The sequence below is a fragment of the Pimephales promelas genome, chromosome 1 (assembly GCF_988280905.1).
Source record: "Pimephales promelas chromosome 1, fPimPro1.hap1.1, whole genome shotgun sequence".
Lineage (NCBI taxonomy): Eukaryota > Metazoa > Chordata > Actinopteri > Cypriniformes > Leuciscidae > Pimephales > Pimephales promelas.
The window spans coordinates 35,822,484-35,845,142 of record NC_142769.1 but is presented as its reverse complement, the minus strand read 5'-3'; the positions used below and the strand labels follow the sequence as shown (position 1 = coordinate 35,845,142).

Here is a 22,659-nt window from a genome sequence, read left to right as displayed (position 1 = left end):
TAATGCCATCTCTTCTCGCGTAAGCAGTAGCGATGTGTGAAATGTTTTATCTGTGTTGTTTTTAGAATGTGCAAGCTTTCTTTATCGAGTATGTCATCACTCACTTTGCAACAACCAAACAAAAACACACCTCCAGAAAGCCCACTAGCATGCAGTGTAATTAGAAAGCAGTTAGACTGCCAATGAAAATTTTTCCCCAAAAAACCAAGAGCAAAACCGTTGAATGTCTCAGAGCAAAACAGAAAAGTAATTGTTTTTGAACCAATCGTTTGAGTGAATGATTCAATAACACGTTCACATAAAGACACTTGCTTTGTTTTTGAATGAATCATCCATTTCGAACAAATTGGAGGTTTTAATTTCATATTTAAAAATTTTTATTTTATTTTTTTATCTGAATGCTAACAGTGTCTTAATATTCTAAATGAATTTGATTAAATGTAAGAATTTGACAAATAGCCCTTATGAAGGTAGAAATCCCCTTAGAAATCATTATAGGGAGTCAAATATCACCCCTTAATGGAAAAGTTTTTTTGCCATTACCACCACCCAGAATAAGAAAATGAATAGATTCGGGAGTCAGCTGTTCACAACAGGCCTGAAACCAGATAAGGTACCAGCTCAAAAACACACTTAGCAAAATATTGTGTGATTATCATAACAAACAGAAGAAGATTCATATTGCCAGGATGAATCTTTAGTTTACCCACATCTATTTATTTTGCTGTTAATTATTAGCCATGATGGGCACTCCATTGCACTGGGGCAGGAGTTAATGGATGTGATGTTAGCCCTTTATTAGATGTTTTATGCCTTTCAGCACTAAGCAATGGGAATCCACACAAGCACTGTGAGAAGCTGCCGTCATAACCAAAATATGATGTGCACAATGTGTCTCAATCAGTTTCAGCCTCATGCCTGATATACTTCAATTTAGATTTTTCTGGGCAAAAGCAGTTCTAGAGTAGTCCATCTGAATGTAAGAAATGAAAACATGCTGTAGAGCCATGAAATTTGAATGCATCAGGATTGTGCAACTTTTGCCTAAGTATTCTTGTTTATTCATGACAGGAGCATCTTTGAAGTGTAAAATCACTGCTGTCTGGTCTGATAGATACATGGTACTTTGATGCAATCAGATAGTAATACTTGGTTCAGAATGATTATTATATTCATATTCATGTAACAAAGGTATTTATATGGCACATACTTAAAAAAAAATCAAACATTATATTACCTTGCATTGCCCTGTCCAAAAAAGTAATACAGTGGTGTTTTTTAGGCTGGTGAGACATTAAACTTTGAGATAGAAATTACCTTTTAATGCTTTGAAATTTGGTACAGAGGTATTGCATTCCTTATCCTAAGTTACAAATCAGTAGTCTTTAATCCCTAGTTTACATTGCTCCCTCTTGTATTGCATGTTATTTTAGGAAAAGTCTGTTGCTGTAACTGCAGTGATGCTTTTTTGCATTCCTCCTGGTCAACAGCTGCGGCAGTTGATTTTACATGAGATGCTCCACAGTGGCCCTCTAAGCTGATCCACATTTAGAAACACATACCTGTGGCAAGGACAGGCACACACCAGCAGACATACAGTACATGTACACAATTTGTCAGCTGGGTACACACTCACACAGATCCATAGTGGGCATGAAGGACTGGGAATTTGCCTCAAGGGGTTCTGTATAATACTACATACAGGTCTCTCTTTTGTTCACAATCACACAACGAAGTACACCTGTCTGGTCAGTCTCTCTCTCTCAGATTAAAGACCCTATAGAAGGAACTTTCTCAGGGTACAGTATGTTCCAATTGGCCAGTATAGAGTCCTATGAACTTGAAGTCTGATCTTCAAGCATTCTTCAAGGCGTGGTTGATTATGATTTCACTTTTCTAACTTTAGTTAGTGTGTAATGTTGCTGTTGGAACATAAACAACATCTGCAAAGTTACAATGTTCAACGGAAAGGGAGATATTTTCTTTTAAAGAAATAGCTTTTTAAGGACTACAACAAACGGCGGGACTACACGACATTCATCCCGGGCTAGTGACATCACAAACCCTAAAATTTACATAAGCCCCTCCCCCGGGAAAGCATTTATATATTGACATGACAGAATATGCTAATCAATGACTAGAATATATACACAAGCTACCTAAATTCATCATCAATGTCCTGTTGCATTCTACGTGTTGTCACTTCTTCTTGAGTCTCTCCATCATTGTCTGACACAGTTTGAACATTAAAGGCAAACAGTTTTTTACATTTTCAGTGCATGTCTGTGTGAGGTCAAAGGACACACTTTTTAAAGGGACTCACTCTTTAAAAAATGACAACATGCTATATAAAAATATCTGTGGGGTATTTTGAGCTAAAACTCCACATATACACTTTGGGGACATCAAAGGCTTATTTTACATCTTGTGAAAATGGCATTATACCAGCCCTTAGGTACGATTTCAAATCATATAGGGTGTTTATTACCAGTATTCATTGATATATCACTGTATACTGTGGATAAGGAAATGTATTGATCAAACATTATTTATCTTCACAAAAATCAAGGAGTTGGAGCTCTGGAAGTTTCATGCAGTTTAATTTCCGTTTAAAAGGCTTTTTTGCACAAGTTTAATATGTACAAGATATGACACAATCAAGAAGACATATGCTGCGTCCCAATTCGCTTACTTATACTACGCCCTAAAAGTATGTACTCTTTTTGTGAGGAAAAAGTACATACTTTTTAGTGTGTAGCAAAAGAGTAGGCAAGCTTTGGGACATACTATCACGTCATCTTTAACGGACAGCTCTGTCGCGTGCTGCGTGCGTGCATCCTGTCACCGTAAACTGCCCTGTCAATCATCTTGTCACAGTTAAAATCCTCCATTCTATCTAATTTTATTTCCTACCGTTTCGGAGAGCACGTTCATCTGCCAGTTGTGGGTCTTTCATGCTCTCCCCGTGTTTGCAATTTGAATATAATGATGCATTTAAAACGTAATGGCTAAACGTGTCTTTACAAAAATTCACAATGCTGCTGCAAATGCAATATAATGTGGACAACATTGAATAAATTCATTTTCGTCAGGTTAGATACTGAAAATTAATCACTCAAAGCTCTTTATCTAAACCTCTCTACACAACCGCGGGGACTCGCGCGTCCTCCGTATCGACTACGTGCTGTAGTTTTTTAACACTTTTTTACTCGTGTTTGTAGTTCTAACCGAATCCTCGTCCAACGCGCAATGGTTTGTGGGCAATATCAGCCGTTAGAGTGTGCATCGATCTACACTTCGGATTCTGACCGGAAAAAGTAGACCATCCGGGTATCTTTGAAACACTCATTTCAACATACTACGATTTGGGACGTACTAATTCTATTTTCGAATACTATTTAGGACGGATAGTATGCGACGCAGGGATACTGTTTAGTGCAAATTAAACAAAATTAGTTGTATATGTTAAACATGACAGTATTTCATTTAAATTAATATTCTAGTCACTAAATGCAGGAGTTTCAAATATGATAAATTGTAAAATTTGATTTATATATATATATATATATATATATATATATATATATATATATATATAAAACATTTTTTTAAAGATTTCTCTTATGCTCATCAAAATACAGTAAAAAAACACTATATTATGAAATATTATTATAATTTAAAAATAACAGTTTTCTATTTTGACAATTTTTTCCTGTGATGACAAAGCTGAATTTTCAACATTTCATATTATTATCAATGTTGAAACTTTTGCTTAATATTTTCAGGTAAACCCACTGATTTATATAATGTCATTCTATATAGATCAGTGGGTAAACCGCCATACTTTTTTTCTGGATTCTTTGATGAATGGATGCATTTATTTGAAATAGAAACCTTTAGTAGCATTGTACTTATTGCTGAATAAAATAACATTAATATAATAATTTTCACAAGTTGTCAAGTTTTATCTGTGTTCATAGGCCCTGTAGAGCATTATTTTGGTCAAGTGAACTGATGTTCTACAGATATTACTTGCTGAGTGAACACTGCTTAGAGACCTTGTAATTCAGAACGCATCTTCAGTGTCTACCCCGGCTACCAGAGATCTCAGACCTCCTTCTGTTCCCTCTACCAAGGGCCAAGCCGGTCATTTCTCTTGCCTGCCACCATTAAAAACCATTCAAAATGAAACCATGGCAACAAACCCTCTCCTTCTCCTCTTTATCCCTGCTATTATTATGTGGCTATAGATTCTTAAAAGTTGAGATGAGCATTTTCCTGTGTTTCTCCTTCTTTCTTTCGGTATCTCGCTCGCTCGCACACACACACAACTCTGACATTCATGCACTCACACATCTGCTCTTCCTCTCTGCAGATGATAATGTGTCTCTCCACAGCTGAGTGCGCAGTATGTCAGTGCAGCGCCTGAGGGACAGTGTTTTTCTTGTCGCATTTCTAAAGTAGTGATTTCCAACCGGGTGTACGCATACCCAGAAGGGAGGAGATGGTCTACTCATATAAAATTGAATGGGAAAAAATGTGGCGCTCCGTATGGTGGCTATAGTTTCCACCTTAGAGTTAAAATGGTCACATCTGGGTTTTTTCTGTTGATGAATGTGCATTACCTGGACCAGCCTAAAACATATAGTGTTATTGTTGTTTGCTTGAGAAGAAGCCAAAGAAGCACAATATGGTACCATCAGTGTCTGATTTTATTCCTGATTTAAAATGTGTTATTCCAAAATTCAAGATCAGAACACACAGCATAGGCAAACTGAACATGATTCCATGGTAAATATTTTTCATACAGATTTGTTGTCGATGTAAGGGTGCTTGAGCCTTACTGATGGGGCTATGGAGGAAAAACACTTGCCATACCTCAGTCTGTCTCTAGTATCTCACGTCTTTTCTGAATAATAACAGCAGTACATTCTTTTTCATGCTGGCCAAGAAAGCAGGATGTAGCCATTTCTTTTGTTTTAGGCAAGAATTATAAGAAAGATGCCTAATGTTTTATTGAAGTTTATCCATGTAGCCTCCAGATTGATGCAGTATTTATGCAACATTCATCGCCCACACGTTCACAGTCTCATTTCCCCTTTACTTTCAAGATCTTTCTTTCTCGTGCTGATTTATCTCTATCCCCCCCCCCCCCCCTCTCTCGTCTGCCAATGGAGAATGAGGCGTGTTGGCAGCCAGAATAACAGTAAAGGAGTAGTCGTGCACATTATGCTCAGTCAGAAAGAGATGAGAGCAGTTCAAAGGATCATGCTCCCAGTCAGGTGGAAGAAAGAGAGAGAGACCTGAATGGGATCAGAATGTAGAATGCTTGTGTTGATGTGTGCATTCAAGCTGCTTACACACTATCAGACAGTTTTTTCCTCTTTTTAACCTTATCACTCTTCTGTATGATGTAATTGTAGACTGTTTTAATTTGAAATTAAATTAAAATAATTTTAGTCACAGTTTTGTCTTTCAGTGAAAATATCCTACTTATATGCATTAATTTTAGTCAATTTTATTCTGACTAAGATGGCATCTGCATTGTTATTGTTTAGATTAAAGTATTACATTTTCAATTTAAGTAAATATAAAATAAAATAGAATGTACTTTTTAGATGTAGAACTTAAACTTAAAGTACTAAAAATAAGATAAAAATGAAAACTAAATAGAAATATGATTTTTAAAAAAATAGCACATAATATTATTGAAACAAACTAAATTTAAAATGAAAACTGAAAATATTTTTAAAAATCTAATTCAAAATAATAAATAGTATATTATATAAATAAGACTAAAATCATAACATATATTTTCAGTCAGTGAAAATAACATTTTGGTTGACTAGAAAGTGCAAAATTAAACCAAGTGATTTAAAATAATCATTCTATATAGATTTTCCTTCCTCAAAAAAAAAAAAAAAAAAAAAAAAAAAAACATTTTTAATATCTTGCCATGTTATTATGGTATGTTGTTATTAAAGTTGCTTAATTACCATTATGATGCATTATTGACGCAATATAATCCATAGCATTTTTCTCTAATTTCGTTGTTGACTACGGTTGCACAGTAGAAAACATTGTATCCAGTCAGGTCCACTATGACAGCTGTTGTTCTCCCGCTGCAGTCATAATAAATGACAGGTTAATAAACTGAGCTGTCTGCATTTGTTGTGAGAATCTGACAATGAATTCAGTGTCAGTAATGAATCACACAACTACAACAATTTGACACTTATAGGCCTATGTCACTCAAAAAATTGAAGACCGAAAGTATGTTTTATATGGCTCTTCCGGTTAGCTTTTTACAATGGTGGAGTCCGATAGATACCGCTGGACCAAATCTCTCTGCAACCTGCTTGAAGTCACATATGACGATGTGGTTCGGATGGTAAATGAAAACTCAAGTGGGAAAGCGTAAAAGCTGAGGTATGGCTGTCTACGAACAGCTGCGGTTCGCCAGTACGGTAAAGGTTTCTATGGTAACAGCGAGTTAGACCAATCAGCAGACATTGCTGCAACGCTTAGGATTGTGGGTATTGTAGTTTTTTTCATAAAGGTCATGGATAAAACATGTTTTTCTTAAAACAAGGTTGATTTCATACAAACTTAAAGCTTCAACAGGAGCAAAAACCTTCGTTTAACAACCTCATAGCTCGTGGTCAGTCTACCTCGGATGTTTTAGACATTAGGGCTGATAATCTAAATCCTTATCGAGAAATACTGTTGACCGGAAGTTCTGTATCCCTACTCCACATTCTGGAAGCAGGAAGTGTGACATGGGCCTATTGAATGTAATGACTGCTTGTGTTATAAGAGGGCTAAAATATCTATTTAGGTAAAAATAGCCATTTTTTTCTTATCCTGCTGCTGAGAAATTTCAATAGATAAAATCCTTTAAACCTTCTGTATTTTTTGGCTTTCAGTGTAACAGTTATTAAACCCATATCTGCATGTCCTATGATTTGCTATCCGGATGTATGTGTGTGAAGGAACAAATGTTGCTGCATTCTGGGTTTGTTTGTGTTTGTGTGCAAAGAACACACATGCCATACAGGGCATGCAGACTTTGTGTTTAGTTGTTTATATGTTTTTGCCTGTTTTTTAATGGTTTTTTTTTACCTTCATGCCTTTTTGCTGCTCCCGTGTGTGACGACCCCTGTACTGTCCTGAACATCTCCCAGAGGGTACAGAAGGCAGCCAAAATCAAGAAAAAGGCGGTGTGTAAAAAAAAAAGAGAACAATAGAAGAAAGAACTTGCCTTTTTTTTAACCATCCACTCCATGACTGTGTCCATCATCTGTGTAGTTTTCATAAGTGCTGGCTCATACCATGTGGAGAGACGCTTTAGATCAGGCTGTCTGGGATCTGTGAGAGCCTCTTCATGGCCGCAGTCTAACTAACTTTTGGCGAACCAGTCCTCTTCTGGGCTGTGACTGAAGCATATTAACCTTTGAAGATATGGAGTCAAAATTTCAAAGCCATTTTACACAGACTGCACTTTTTTAACCCTATGAAAAAAATAGCTATAAGCAACCTTTTGTAGAACCAAGTTCTTATTGCCGTAGCACAAAACAAAAGTAAGAATCAGAGCAGAAATGTGGTGACAGGTAAATGATTGGCATTCTGAGACAGCCTGACAGCTGGTTAAGTGTTGCCATTGTGCTATTTTACTTGCGTCTGTCATTGCATCACCTCACTGCGTCGAACGGGCCTCGCTCTCTCTCTACTTCCCTTTGCTCTCTAGTGTCAATCATCTCATTACTTCAAACCTCTGCATGGCTTCTACTAACAACAGGATGCTGTATACCCCGTTATTATTTGTCTCTTGGCCTGATTACCTCACTGTGTTTCTCAGTAATAGGCTTTGAAGAGGTTTTTTAAAAAAAGTTTTAAACAGTTTTGATTGTGAGTATGTGCCACCATTGCCCGGCAGTAATCAATTATTAATTGGACAGGTTATCAATGAGCAATGCAGTTTCTCATTTTCAATCCATATGTTCTTTGCCCCTGAGCATACCATATTGTTTCCCATATGGACTATTAATGCTGCAATTTACTGAGGTTAAGCACTGCTCTGGGCTCCCCTCCCATGTGGACAAACTTATACTAGTGCATGATTTATGAAGCATAACATACTTTCATTAGGGGCTTGTGAGGTTGTGCCTTTTCCTTAGAGCGTCTCATGAGCCATTGTGAATTATGGCAATGATACATTGGTGACCTCTTGGAGGTAGGGGGCAGTTTTTCACATTTTTGTTCTTTTTTTGCTTTCATTTTCTTTTTCTTTTTTTTTTTTTTTGTCAGCAGAGCCCAGAGGGAGATGCTCAGACTTTGACGGAGGTGGATCTTTTCATCTCGACTCAAAGGATCAAAGTGCTCAATGCAGACACCCAGGTGAGTTCATGCAGCTGCCTAGGGAAACTGGTATCGAAATAAAATCTGAAAAAGACCAAATTATAAAATATGAGTTAATAGAAGCACATTAGTTTAAATCATTAACTGACAGCTAAGCTAATTGTAACACTTGGATGCTTTTCATAAAAAGCAAATTAAATAAGCCCATAAAATAGGGGGGGGGGGGGGGGGTTACTATAAATTATTAAAACATTAACTAAGATTACGTTCTATTTTTAAAAGGTTTAGGGATGATTAGCAAATTATCTTGACTCTGGGGTTGTATTTATTTTCTTTGAAGTAGACTTTTTACACTAAATAATGCAGGATATATTTTGATATGCTGAAAGTGGATCTTTTTTTTCACTTTCTGTTAAAAAAGTCAATGAATATATTGTTCAAATATATTACATAGTATACGATGAAATATATTCCAATTACAGCCTGTTTAAACCCTTTCTTGAGAACTTCACTGTCTTCATATTTTGCATATATATATATATATATATATATATATATATATATGTGCAAAATATGAAGACAGTGAAGTTCTCAAGACATAGATTATACATTATAAATGATATTTGGGAAAAAAGGAGATACATCTTTTTTGGAATGGTGAAATATTTATGTAAAGAGAGTGCTTTTTTATTCCGATATTTTATATTACATAACTTTTTGTTACATAACTGACATAAACACGCAATGTGTATCCATTGAGAGAAGGGATGTGCATATAATCAGGCTTGTTGACTGTTGTTATTGATGGAGAGCTTAATGATGGCTATAAGCTTTGTACTTAATCTCCAGCTGCACATTTTACACATGCATACGATCTACAGCTCCTCCTTTTCCACACTAGTGGTACTATAAACAGAAGGTAGGAAGAGCTATGCTGTGTGGCATTTAATGGTACATTTATTGCCCTGATACTGAGAAATATAGCCATGGCTATGTGTGTGTTGCTGTGTTTGTGTATGAGTTCTAACTGAACAGCAGTGAGTGGGCAGGCTGGCATGGACATTTCATTATATGCTGCAATGCAGTGTCAGTCCTCACCCTGGCTGTCACATCTCACAGTGAGTCTCTATTGGCTGGAACAGATTCATTACAGTGCCTGCAAGGTACTCCTATTTACAATTAAAGTACCCTATAAGTCTGAAACTTAGAATTAAGTTTCTGTTTTTAAGCTTTTTAGAGTACAACAGTGCATTTCATCCGCATAAACTGCACCAGATTTGCCAGTTCTTGCTTGAGATATTACTCCACTATTCCACCAAGGCACTTGCAAGTTCTCAAACATGTCTGGGGGACACATGGTTACACGAGGTTTGGCACTGCAAAGACGATCAGCTGTCTTTCCTCTCCCTGTTGTTTTTCAGAGTCAGTAGAATCGTAACTGTGACCATTATTGTCTATCGCCTGTAAACTGTTAGTATCTTAAAGACTTCTCCACAGGTGCATGTGCAATAATTGCTTATGGTTTATTGAACAAGCATGAAAAACATTGTTTAAACCCTTTGTGATATATATATGTAAAGCTTATTTGGATTTTACCAACGAATTTTTAAATATAGTATCCTGAAAAAAGGAAGTTTTTGCTGAGGTTATAAATACTTTGTGGATTCTGGTGCACAGCCAACCCCAAAACAAAACGACGATGATAAAGCATCTCAGATGCAAAATTGTCGTAACACAGAACCAAAGCCTAAAACATAACCTTACCTTAAAGGAGTAGTTCACTTTCAAATAAAAATGTACTGATAATTTACTCACTTCTATGTCATCCAAATTTGTTCATGTCTTTCTTTCTTTAGTCAAAAAGAAGTTAAGGTTTTTAATGAAAACATATTATGTACTTCAATGGCAACCAACAGTTTGAAGGTTCAAATGTCAGTCTCAATGCAGCTTCAAAGGTTAAAATTTATTTTCAGCTCGTAAATAAGTATATAATTAAGTATATAAGTATATAATTTCTAAGTATATAATTTCTAAAAGAAAATTAAATTATATACTTTTTAACCACAAATGGCCATCTTGTACTATCTCTAAGATGCAGAATACCACGCATTACGTCATTACGTTGGAAAGGTCACGCGTGATGTAGTCGGGATGTTTACACGTAGTTTACATGTTTGGAGTAGGAGGACCGTTCAAAGTTATTGTATGTTGATTGACACATATTTATATGTGTTTGTGTCAGTTTGTTGTTTAAAATGGTCTTTACGTGTTCAAATCCTGGATGTTTAACGACTTTGCAACATGATGACGTTTTTTATTTTATTTTTGAAAATGACTGATCATTTCGCTAGATATTAGACCTTTATTTTTGGCTGGGATCGTGTCGAGTCTTCAAACATTTGAACCTTCAAACCATTGGTTGCATTAAAGTCCATTAAATGGAGAAAAATCCTGGAATGTTTTCCTCAAAAACCTTCATTTCTTTTCAACTGAAGAAAGAAAGACATGGACATCTTGGATGACATGGGGGTGAGTTAATCATCAGGAACTTTTTATTTTAAAGTGAACTAATCCTTTAAACACTATTATTTTCTTGGTATGATTCACTATCTATTATTCACTATTATTCACTTTGGTATTTCCTTCATGTAACCTGGGTATTATTAGTGAATAACAGTGGAAGCTTTTTTCAGGGTATCATATATCTGCCAACTGTATATAAAATATGTGCATTAAGTTGAAAGAAGAGGTTATTTATAATAAATTATCCTAGAACTGTGCAACACAATTTGTTTCATGAGGCTTTAAAGTAAACATGTCACATATTATGGTCCTATAATTTAAAGAAGGGCTGCACTCAAATGAAAAATGAAATCGAAAACCCCACACATGACCTTTGTGTGCATTGAATCAAAATGCTGCATGAATTTCCTCAGTGCTCTGAATTATTAATTCTTTCAGCTATCTGGTGATGTACCTATTCTTTTGTACAAATGGGTGTCATTCATGCTTTTTTTTTTAAATTGTGCTGCGTCTCATACAGAACAGCATCTAAGAGATATTTTAGTGAATACAATTTCAAGGTCAAGACTCATTTCCCCTTTACTGAGCAGGGATGGCCGTGGCTTACTGTTTAAAAATCTGGGTTAACCCAAGGCTGTAAGCTTGGAGCTTCAAACAGATCTTCCTGAAGGGGAGATTCATGAATGGCAGCGTTCCGGAAACCCACTGTGCATGTTTAATACCAGATTGCTAAGAAAATATAATGCCCATTGGGATAAGAAAGTCTGCAAAATGATAACTAAACTGCTAAATGGGATTAAAACACAGCCTTAAAAGATTAGTTCACTTAAAAATGAAAATTCTGTCATCATTTACTCACCCTCAAGTTGTTTCAAAGCTCTATGAATTTCTTTCTTCTGCTGAACACAAAAGTAGATATTTTAATGAATGTCAAGAAACAGAAAGTTGATGGACCCCATTGACTTTCATAGTAGTAAAAACTTACAGTACTCTGGAAGTCAATGGGGTCCATCAACAGTTTGAAGAATGTTACTGACATTCTTCAAAATATCTTCTTTTGTGTTCAGCAGAAGAAAGAAATTAATACAGCTTTGAAACAACTTTAGGGTGAGTAAACAATGACAGAATTGTCATTTTTAAGTCTGGTGTAATGTGTTGGGAGGTGTTGCCACAGCATACTAAGAAGTAATTGTGGTTACTCTCTTGATTGTTTCATAGGAGACCATGATGGATAATGCTTTGCGCACCATCTCATACATTGCTGACATCGGGAACATTGTGGTTTTGATGGCAAGACGCCGCATGCCACGCACAGCTTCACAGGACTGCATCGAGACGACCCCTGGAGCTCCTGAGGCCAAGAAGCAGTACAAAATGATATGCCATGTCTTTGAGTCCGAAGATGTGAGTGTTTTAAAATACACACACTATACCAGTCCAAAGTTTGGACAAAATGAATTATGTTCACTTAATAAATTGTACCTAAATATGACTTTACTTCATATAAATAAATGTATCCTTTATTTACTTATTTTTTATGGGTCAATCGGATCAGATGGTGAAGGTAAAACAGTGGAGCTGTGGCCAGCACACATATAGCTTTAGTGGTATTCTTAAATGTAAAAGTGTCCAAATATTTGATTTGTATATACACTACCGTTTAAAAGTTTGGGGTTAAGATTTTTCATTGAATGTTTTTGAAAGAAGTCTCTTACGATCATCAAGGCTGCAATTGTTTGATCAAAATACAGTAAAAACTGTTATTCTGTGAAATATATATATATATACTGTATTTATTTTACAATTTATAAGTGATTTCTAATCAAATAATTATGTAGTTTATTCCTACTGTAGATTGGAAAAACTGAATTCCTCTAGTTTTCATCTAATATGCTGATTTGGAGATCAAGTAACATTTCTTATTATCAATGTTAAAAAAAATGATATGGAAACTGGGATTTTGTTGATATTTCTGATGAATAAAAAAATGAAAACAAAAGCAAATATTTTAAATAGAAATTCAATATAAATGACCTTACTGTCACTTTTGATCAATTTAATGCATCCTTGCTGAATTAAAATATTATTTTCTTAAAATAAAACCTCAAACTTTTAAAAGGTAGTGCATTTATGGAATGGGAGCCATTATTCAGCTGAAGCTCACATACAGATTCAGAGAATAGCCTCAAAGGTAACCCTGGCTGGAGCTTTACATAATCCTGTTCTAATGGACCTACTTTTCTCTCCTCTGCATTGCAGTTGTTCCTCACTCATGCTGTTTAATTACACTCTTTGATGTTTCAACCAATGAGTGTGTGCGTGTCTGTGTGCGCACCCACAAATGAGTCATTTACAGAGGCTTGCACTAATGTTACTAAACCTATTTTTCCATATCACATTTCCATTATCTACTTAGTTAGCAGAGTAAAATAATTGCACATTTTATCATATCATGCAAGTTGTTTTCCTAAAAACAAAAGTGTTAACTTTGCCCCATTTCTCATCTGGGGTCCATTTAAATCAGTGTGTTTTTCTTTTTTTTTTTTTTATCATGGCTGATTTCAATGTTCAGTTCTCCCGAAGCAGTCTGTGCAAATCAAAGCCCGCACACATGTTGGGATGTTAGATTATTAGTGGGGTGACCCCTTACCTGCACACATCGCCCGAGGGAAACTATTTAAATCAGAAACCGTGGCTTGGCATTAGAAAACAGCCACAGTCACTAGCAAAGGAATTGAACCTCTTTTCCACTGCACCTCTTTAGCTTTCGATATAATAGCCTGTATCCAGCAACTTTTCTATTTGCACAGAAGATTATTCATTAAGATTTGAATAAGGTGGCAGTGATTGAAATAGGTCAGTGTGTTCACAGTGAACACTAGTGTAGCACATCCGTGGCTTCAGAGACGACAGCTGGCAGTTATGGAAACCATTTAAAAAAAAAAAAACTGTTATAAAGTGTGAAATCGATGTACAATGATACACTGTTATTGAGCTGATTCACAAAACATGAAATCGATGGAGTGAAAAAAATGATTCATTTGGTGTATTGATCTGCAGTATATAGATAGTAAACAAAAGGCACAGATGCTTATATTCAGAACAACAAAGTTTTTTTAGGCCTCCTCCTGAATAAGCCTGGTTTCTCACAAGGTTTTTCTCCTCTGCTGATGGTGCTTTGGTTCCTTTCCGCTGTTGCTTTTGACTTGCTCAGTTGGAGTTTAAAATACAATTAATATTCAGTAATATTACTGATTTGACTACACTGACACTATCAGATGAGAACAGAATGTGAACAGAACTGAGCTGGGTAATGACACTATTATCTTCTGTCGAACTGCTTTATAGTTTAAATGAGTTTTATAACTGACAAACTTTGCAACTTTGACACTGTTATTGAACTAAATTCAATCAGCATTAACCTAATTTGAGCTGAATAATGACACTATTGTCTTCTTTAGAGCTGCTTTACGGCTGAAATTGAATTTCTTTTGTAACTGATTAATTATTTCTCTGTTTATTATTGAAACAATCTGTATTTTATAAAGCCCTATATACATAAATGTGACGTAACTTGCTTTTTTTAGAGGCTCATAATAAAAGAACAAACTCTATGTGTAAAGTAGATTTAGTTCTGTGTACCTCTCGCGTGTAACCCATTTATAATTAATGGCAAATGTATACACGGGTTAATTGATTTTTGCTGTTGTTTTCACCTGGTTTTCTTCTCCAACAAATCCAGGCCCAGCTCATAGCACAGTCCATTGGTCAGGCATTCAGCGTGGCCTACCAGGAATTCCTCAGAGCCAATGGGATCAACCCAGAGGACCTGAGCCAGAAAGAGTACAGTGACATCATCAACACACAGGAGATGTACAATGATGATCTCATCCACTTCTCAAACTCTGACAACTGTAAAGAGGTCAGCTGCCTGACACTTTCTACTCTTAATAAGTGCTCTCTCTGTGTAATGCATACAGTAGCTGACCTGACATTGCTGGTTTTCTGGCCAATCCAAGTGGGATTACTAGAAAGCAGAGAACAGTGATGACGGACAGCAGAACAAATGTTACACAGTTTCGTTTTTTGAGAGACAAACAAACATGGAAACCATTGGTAACATATGTGCTGGTTTCTAAAGCAACTGATGAATGTAAATGTTTCGCTTATATAATGGCTTATATAAAGTGTTTAGCATAGTGTTGCTGTGCATTTATAACTGATGGAGACCGCTGCTTTTCAGAAGATATCACTTAAAAGAAAAATGTGTGCTCAACTCAGATAAATTTAGTCTACAATCCCAAAAGCTGCTTCTGAAACGGCCATTAAAGGTGGGGTAAGCAGTATTTTAAAGGGGTGATGAACTGAGAAATCTAATTTTCCTTGAGCTTTTGACATCTAAGACGTCATCATATTATAAGAATATCCTGTTAAGTTTCAGAACTGAAACTTGACACCAGCCTCAGCAAACGACTCGTTTTTCAAAGTGGGAAACTATGACGTCAAAGAGGATAAAACACCACCCCCGCAGAAGAACATCAACTCCTACTTCAACACGGATTTGCGCATTACACGCGTAGATAAATAACATAGATGCCTACCTTGTGATAACAAACCGGGTCGAGAGTGAGACTCATTATAATATCCAAAACTGTTATGCACTTACAGCAGTGGGTGTTTACTTCCAAGTCTTCAATGAGAGACGCCCATAAAAACCGAACATTTTTGAGCTGGGCTCAAAACTAGGGTAGAAAATAGCCGATTACTTATTCATTTTGATGTTTTTTAATGTAAAAACCAAGCGAACGTCATAAGTTGACCTCAGACAATATAAAAAAATGTAAAAAGCCAGTTCATGACCCCTTTAAAAACGCTGTTGGACATTGTTGATATTATTGTTGGACGTGATTGAAATCAACCCAAACAAACACACCCCTGTCTTCATTGCTCCGCCTCCAAAACTTCCACTCCTAACCAAAGTCAGCATAGAACCCAGATCGCCAGAATGCACTAACAATAACGCTAAACTCCGCATTCTTTAGCAGTCGTCAGCGCGACTCTCACTAGCTGTTCTCCGTTACGCACGCAATCCAAGAGTGGATGTCTGTTTATCATAGCAGAAGCGCAACAAAATAAAGCTTCAGCGCAGAAGCAGAAGTTTGGGCTGTCACAGTTTGTTTTTTTTTTTCAATTTTTTTTCAAATAGATGCAGCCTTGGTGAGGATAAGGGACTTCTTTCAATAACATTAAAACAAATCTTACCAACCCTAAACTTTTAAATATTAAAATATATCAATTATTTGTACATGAACAAATGTACATTAATTGACTCTTTTCTGGTTATGACCATGGGATCAGTGCATCAAATAACTACATTTTCCTTGAATATAAATTCCTTTGAGCACATAATATGGTATGAGGTAGACAGAGGTTGTGCTATTTTGAACCCTGATGCTGTCAGTGTCATGTTATCAACTGAATAAAATTGTTTCCTTAATTGCATTGTCCTTTTATGGCCCTTTGACAAACAACTACAATCCCTTGCCTATGCCTCTCTCTCTCTCTCTCTCTCCCCACAGTTGCAGCTGGAGAAGCAGAAGGGGGAGATTCTGGGCATAGTTATTGTGGAGTCTGGCTGGGGCTCTATTCTGCCCACCGTCATCCTGGCCAACATGATGAATGGAGGGCCTGCCGCCCGTTCTGGGAAGCTCAGCATCGGTGACCAGATCATGTCAATCAACAACACCAGCCTGGTGGGGCTGCCTCTCGCCACCTGTCAGGGAATCATCAAGGTGTGCAGAGGGGTTGGGCTGTCACAGTAGGCAGTGGGATGGATCTTGGCTTGCCCATGAATCCATCTGTTATTCTGAGTAGCTGGTTATTAAGGGTCTCTGGTTTAGGGCTGCTAAAAACCACAGGACAATCAATAAAGTGGTTGTGAATCATGATTTTTCTGTTGTTAGAAACCCAATGTAATAATACAGTGAATCTGGTGTGAGGTACTGAGTTATTTAATCACATGTTTTGTTTATTTCCATCAGGGTCTGAAAAATCAGGTGCAGGTGAAGTTGAACATTGTTAGCTGCCCTCCTGTAACCACTGTTCTCATTAAAAGACCAGACCTCAAGTACCAGCTGGGTTTCAGTGTGCAGAATGGCATTGTGAGTATGGAGGGATAAAGGAACATTTCTGAAATACAGTATTGAAGTATAAAGTATGAGGCGCCACATAGGATTTAAACCAAATTTCGCTTATCAATACATACTGTACATAACACACTTGCATATACACCTATAAATTACTTGCATATACATATAAACCTCCATGCATATACACCTATAAACACTCGCATATACATATCGCTGCACGCAGACACAACTATAAACACTCGCATAGACATAGAAACTTGCATGCATATACACATATAAACACTCGCACATACATATAAACCCGATGCGCGGATACACATGGATGTAAAAACAAAACAAAAATAAATGACAATTTATACTTTTATTTCCCTATTTATGTAGAATTATATTTTTTCCCACATTTATTTATTTGTTTATTTATTAATAAATGCATTTATTTATACATTTATTCATTTATACATTTATATATTTATTTATTTATTGCTCTGTATGCTAATGAGGGTTATGTGTTTTACCTCAGACATAGTAATCGAGCTCAGAGTTGCAGTGCTGAAGCTTTGAGGTGCCAGTGACACCTTGTGGTGAGACCAAACACTATACAAGAGGACTTTACAGGTGTCACAGGAAATAAATGACTTAGAGATGGGCAATATGGCCAAATTCTTATAACACTGTTTATGTCCATTAACATTACTTTTAGGCCTACCATTGATAGGTCTGCTCTTTATTCCGGACATTGCCGTAAAACATCAGCTGGTCGGGATTTCTAAAATGTCTGGCCACAGATGTATAGAATCCGCTGATAACAGACACTTTTACATGGAAGCGCGTCAAATTATCCACTGTTATCCACATTTTATGCCATGCATTGTAGATCCGTATTAGCTATCAAGCATTTTTAATGTATCTTCCAAAAACAATGTTGACAGCCTCCGTTGGTGACAATGGTGACATCTCCGCTATAAATTGATTTTTAAAAACCTTATTAAATAAAGTTTAAGTTTAACTGGTCAATTGTGTAGTGTTTGGTCACACCACAAGGTGTCACTGTGGCCTCAAAGCTTCAGCACTGCCACTCTGATCTCGATTGCTATGTCTGAGGTAAAACACGCCACCCTCATTAGCATACAGAGCAATAAATGAATAAATGTATAAAAGTATAAATAAAAAATGAATACATTTATAAATACATAAATGTATAAATAAATAAATGTAGACGTAAATGCATATATACATAAATAAAAGTGAAAATAGATAAGTGGAAATAAATGCATAAATAAATAAACGAGTAAATAAATTAATATGGAAAATATATAATTATACATAAATAGGGAAATAAAAGTATAAATAGTCTTTTTTTTTACATTTATTCGTACATTTATTTATTTATTTATGTATTTATTTATTTATTTTTTAATTTTTATGGGTTTGGTCCTCCATAAACTAAAGCATGCATCCACGTTTTACTTTATGTGTATGCGCGCATCGGGTTTCTATGTACTGTATATGCGAGTGTTTATAGACCATTTCAAAAGATGTAAACAACACTGGTCCAGAAACACTTCCTGTTTCAGTTTGTAGCTGTTTTCTTTATTTCACATGTAAAGAAAACATCTTAAAGATGTTTGTTTAACTTTTTGATTCAATTTTAAATGTTCTGTTGGTTTTATTTTATCCCAGCTTTTATGTAGTGTTAAAAAACTGAAACAGGAAGTGCTTCTGGACCAGTGTTGTTTACATCTTTTGAAATGGTCTATAGGTGTACATGCATGGAAGTTTATATGTATATGCGAGTATTTATAGATGTATGCGTATGTCAACTTTACATGTATATGCAAGTTATTCACAAGTGTATATGCATTCATTACTAACATAATATGTATTGGTATGTATTTCATATTAGTGTGTACGTGTATTTCATATATGAATATTGAACCTCCAATAGTACTACTGTATACATGTACAGGTATATGCGAGTAATTTAAAGGTGTGTCAAAGCGAAGTTTGATTTAAATCCTATGTGACGCCTCATATATAAGTGCTACTACAGTATTAAGTGCAACTTTTGTTTTGTGCTCTCAGATCTGCAGTCTAATGCGTGGAGGGATCGCAGAGAGAGGAGGCGTGCGGGTTGGTCATCGCATTATTGAGATAAACGGCCAAAGTGTTGTTGCAACGGCACACGAGAAGATCGTCCAAGCTCTCTCCAATTCTGTCGGCGAGGTGAGAACTACACATACACTACCGTTCAAAAGTTTGCAGTTGGTACGATTTTTTTTTTATTTATATTTTTGAAATAAGTCAGCAAGCTGCTCACCAAGACTGTATTTATTTGATCAAAAATACAGTAAAAACGGTAATTTGAAAAACTGTTTTCTGTTTGAATCTATTTTAAAAGGTAATTTATTCCTGTGATGGCAAAGTTGAATTTATAGCATCATTACTCCAGTCTCACATGATCCTTCAGGAATCATTCTAATATGATGATTTGGAGCTCAAGAAACATTTCTTATTATTATCAATGTTGAAAACAGTCGTGCTGCTTGATATTTTAGTGGAAACTGTGATCCAGGATTCTGTGATGCATTCTGTGATGTGATTTTTTTTTTTTTTTTTTTGTAACATAGCCTAAATGTCTTTACAGTCACCTTTGAGCAATTTAATGCATCCTTGCTGTATAAAAGTGTCACTTAACTGACACCAGACCTTTAATGGGTAGTGTATATATATATTAATTAGTGTTAAATAATACTGTGTTAAGTATTTAGTAGAATAGTATTATTATATTATAATATATTATATATAGTGCTGTCAAATCGACCAATTACAATAAACTGCATCTAACAAAAGTTTGTGTAAATAATATATAGATGTGTGTGTGTGTGTATAAACACACATAATATAAACAATTTTTTTTATGTTAGATGCGATGTGTTAGCACTAATTACATTGTAGTAAAAGATCTTCTTGTCTTGAAACAGATCCACATGAAGACTATGCCAGCCGCCATGTTTAGACTCTTAACTGGTCAGGAGACTCCTTTGTATATATGATCTGAGTTGGATTTGGCTGAGATACACAACCCCGGGCACTGGCAAATGTTCGAATGCAGCAGTCACCTTTCTCTTTTTATCTTCACCAAAAATAACATCCATCACTCTTGCTGTCTGCTAACATTACTTAAGAGATATGGTGTGTCATTTCTGCATAGTGTGGATTCTGTTGATGTGTTATGTCTGCTCTCGGGGTGTGTGCATAGTCAGATGAAGATGGAGTCGATGCATCTCAAGTCCTTTCTTCATAATGTACAGTAAGGTGTGTGTATGTGTGTGTGTGTGGGGGGGGGCTTTGTACATTTTATTTTGATGCTATTCTTGTTTAATTTATTTACAATTATGTATGTGTGGACATTGTTAGAGAGATGCAAGTTTTTTTTGTAAATATGTAATCATTATATCAATATCAGAAAGGAATGGAAAAGCCAGAGAGAGAAGTCCAGACAGTAGAAGCCCAAAACATCACGCCTAGTTACCATTCCAGAATGTTTGTTTCTATTAATAAGACTTTTTTATTATTAAAAACAAGGTATTGGACATTATACTTGATTCATTTCAGGTGTCATTGAATTTTAAATTCATTACAATGCTCACTGAACCAGTACATGCCCCCCTACATTAACATAAGTGAACTTACAGCAGCAAATAATTACTGTATGTGGCATGACACATTAGGAAATGCTCAAGAAGTACAGGTGTAATCCGTACACATCGTACAGTGAACTTTGCAAGACTGACTAGTATCAGCAGGGACTTTATCAACAGAAGAGAATCGTTCCACATCGCCAGCCTTCAACGGGTAAATGTCATCTAGTGGGCATTAAAGACAGCACATTTTGAGTCGTTTTTTTGTTTGTGTTTTTTTGTCAAATCTTTTGTAAAATACAGTGTGTAAACAATTTTGGACTTCTCCCATGCTGTAATAATCAAACATTCTCTTGCCATGCTGTAAATGAGTTTTGTTTCAAACACAAAAACATTGTATGAAATGTAAGAGTTTATTTTTTAAGTGTGCTTTTTTTGTGTATGCACAGCTGCAACTCATTTGAGTCAGTGGTGAATGTAATAGTGTTGTTAATAGTGTGTCCACTTCCTTAAGCAGTATTAGAATGTCTGTACATAAACGTTTAACCTGGTTTAGTACTGTGTCCATGTAGGAATCACTGTTAGTTCCATTTTATCTTTGTGAGGCTTTGGCCTTGGGGAAATAAGAAGACACTGTGACCAAAAGCCTTACCGCCGCGTAAGAAAGCTTTTGACGATGAATTGTGAAACAGCTAATAATACATGAACATGAATACCTGTCTGCATGCATCTTAAAATGACACTATGGCAAAATAACAATAAAGTGTTACATAAGCCCTTCATGTTGTTTTAGCTTGATTCTCTGGCAGTTTTGCTCGGTGTGTTTGGGAAATAAAGAATTGCTTAAAGTAATGAAGCCTGAGTGGGTCATACAGTACAACTTGGAGGCTTGAGTCAAAATCCATGCCAACCGCCTCTAACATCGGCCAGCTTCCAAAACTGTAAAACAGCTCTCACACCTCATATTATGGTCCTAATGAACATAGATTTGAGTCTCACAGTTGGAAATCAGTTCAGTAAGCTAAGCTGTCCAGGCTTTGACATAGTCAAGGAAAGAATAAGGGAAGAAAACACTCAATAGTAAAACTCCTTTATCTGATCTTGGGGGAGATTAAAGAGGCATTGCCGATCTTTATAGCAAGATTGTGAGACATGATATCCATTAAAGTGTGTGTGGGTTTTAAATTGCTGTTCTCCAATTTTACAGATCACTGCTCAGCCTAGTGGTTATTCAAATGCACTACAATACTTTCATGAACACTGACAAAAATGAGCATAATTAAAATATATACCGTTTAATGTAGCTCAAAAGTATGAGATTAAATTAGTAAAGATTATCTGTTTAAAAACAACATCTCAGTACAAGGCCATTTCAGGACCAAGCCCAACCAACACCACCAGACACTCCTCCTGAACGAGCAGCCTATAGACAAAAACACCATCATAAGCACAAAAAGGTCTGAGGATAATATTTCATTACTCTGCACAAAATGTAAAGGTGTAAACAACAAACTGTTTTATATATAAAGCAACACGTACTGTAACACAATAAAGCAATTATTAATGATCGTCTCTTAACGTGACCACATTAATGTTTGGTAGATTAGATGGTAAACAATCAGTTTGTCACAGTCCTTCGTCTGCACCATCCTGTCTGCGTCTCCAGCACTACACTTCCCACGATCCTCTCGTCTGCACACCTGAACTCACTCCCTCATCAGCCTCCCGTTCAGCGTCCTGTTCATCTCTATCACCTGTCTTCACCTCATTAACCCTGATTCCTCAGTGTATTTAGTTTCCTCTGTTTCATTCTGTCCTTGTCGGTCAATGTTTAATGTTACCTGGTGTTACACTGTCTTCCTGCCTGAATTTATGGAATAAACCCTGTTCTCCCCGCTACTCCGGTCTCCTTGTTCCTCTGCCTGCTCCACACCCGTGACACAGTTCTCGTAATCAGCATGTTGGATGCAGGAGAAATGGGCAAGAAT

At 36.1% G+C, this 22,659-nt stretch overlaps 1 protein-coding gene across 5 annotated transcripts in view; it reads left to right on the top strand.

The window, feature by feature from the left end:
- Positions 1–21,451, top strand: part of apba2b (amyloid beta precursor protein binding family A member 2b) — an 80,427-nt gene extending 58,976 nt beyond the window's left edge. For 2 of the 5 annotated variants that reach the window (XM_089129562.1, XM_089129561.1), the window contains exons 7-14: positions 7,185–7,220; positions 8,308–8,397; positions 12,100–12,285; positions 14,624–14,803; positions 16,461–16,673; positions 16,923–17,042; positions 19,113–19,253; positions 20,012–21,451. In XM_089129562.1, the coding sequence (XP_088985688.1) occupies positions 7,185–7,220; positions 8,308–8,397; positions 12,100–12,285; positions 14,624–14,803; positions 16,461–16,673; positions 16,923–17,042; positions 19,113–19,253; positions 20,012–20,083 (1,038 nt within the window). In that variant the 3' untranslated portion in view covers positions 20,084–21,451. The remainder of the gene's footprint in view (positions 1–7,184; positions 7,221–8,307; positions 8,398–12,099; positions 12,286–14,623; positions 14,804–16,460; positions 16,674–16,922; positions 17,043–19,112; positions 19,254–20,011) is intronic. The other 3 variants (XM_039685550.2, XM_039685554.2, XM_039685555.2) reach the window with 3 other exon arrangements.
- The last annotated feature ends 1,208 nt before the right edge of the window (positions 21,452–22,659 follow it).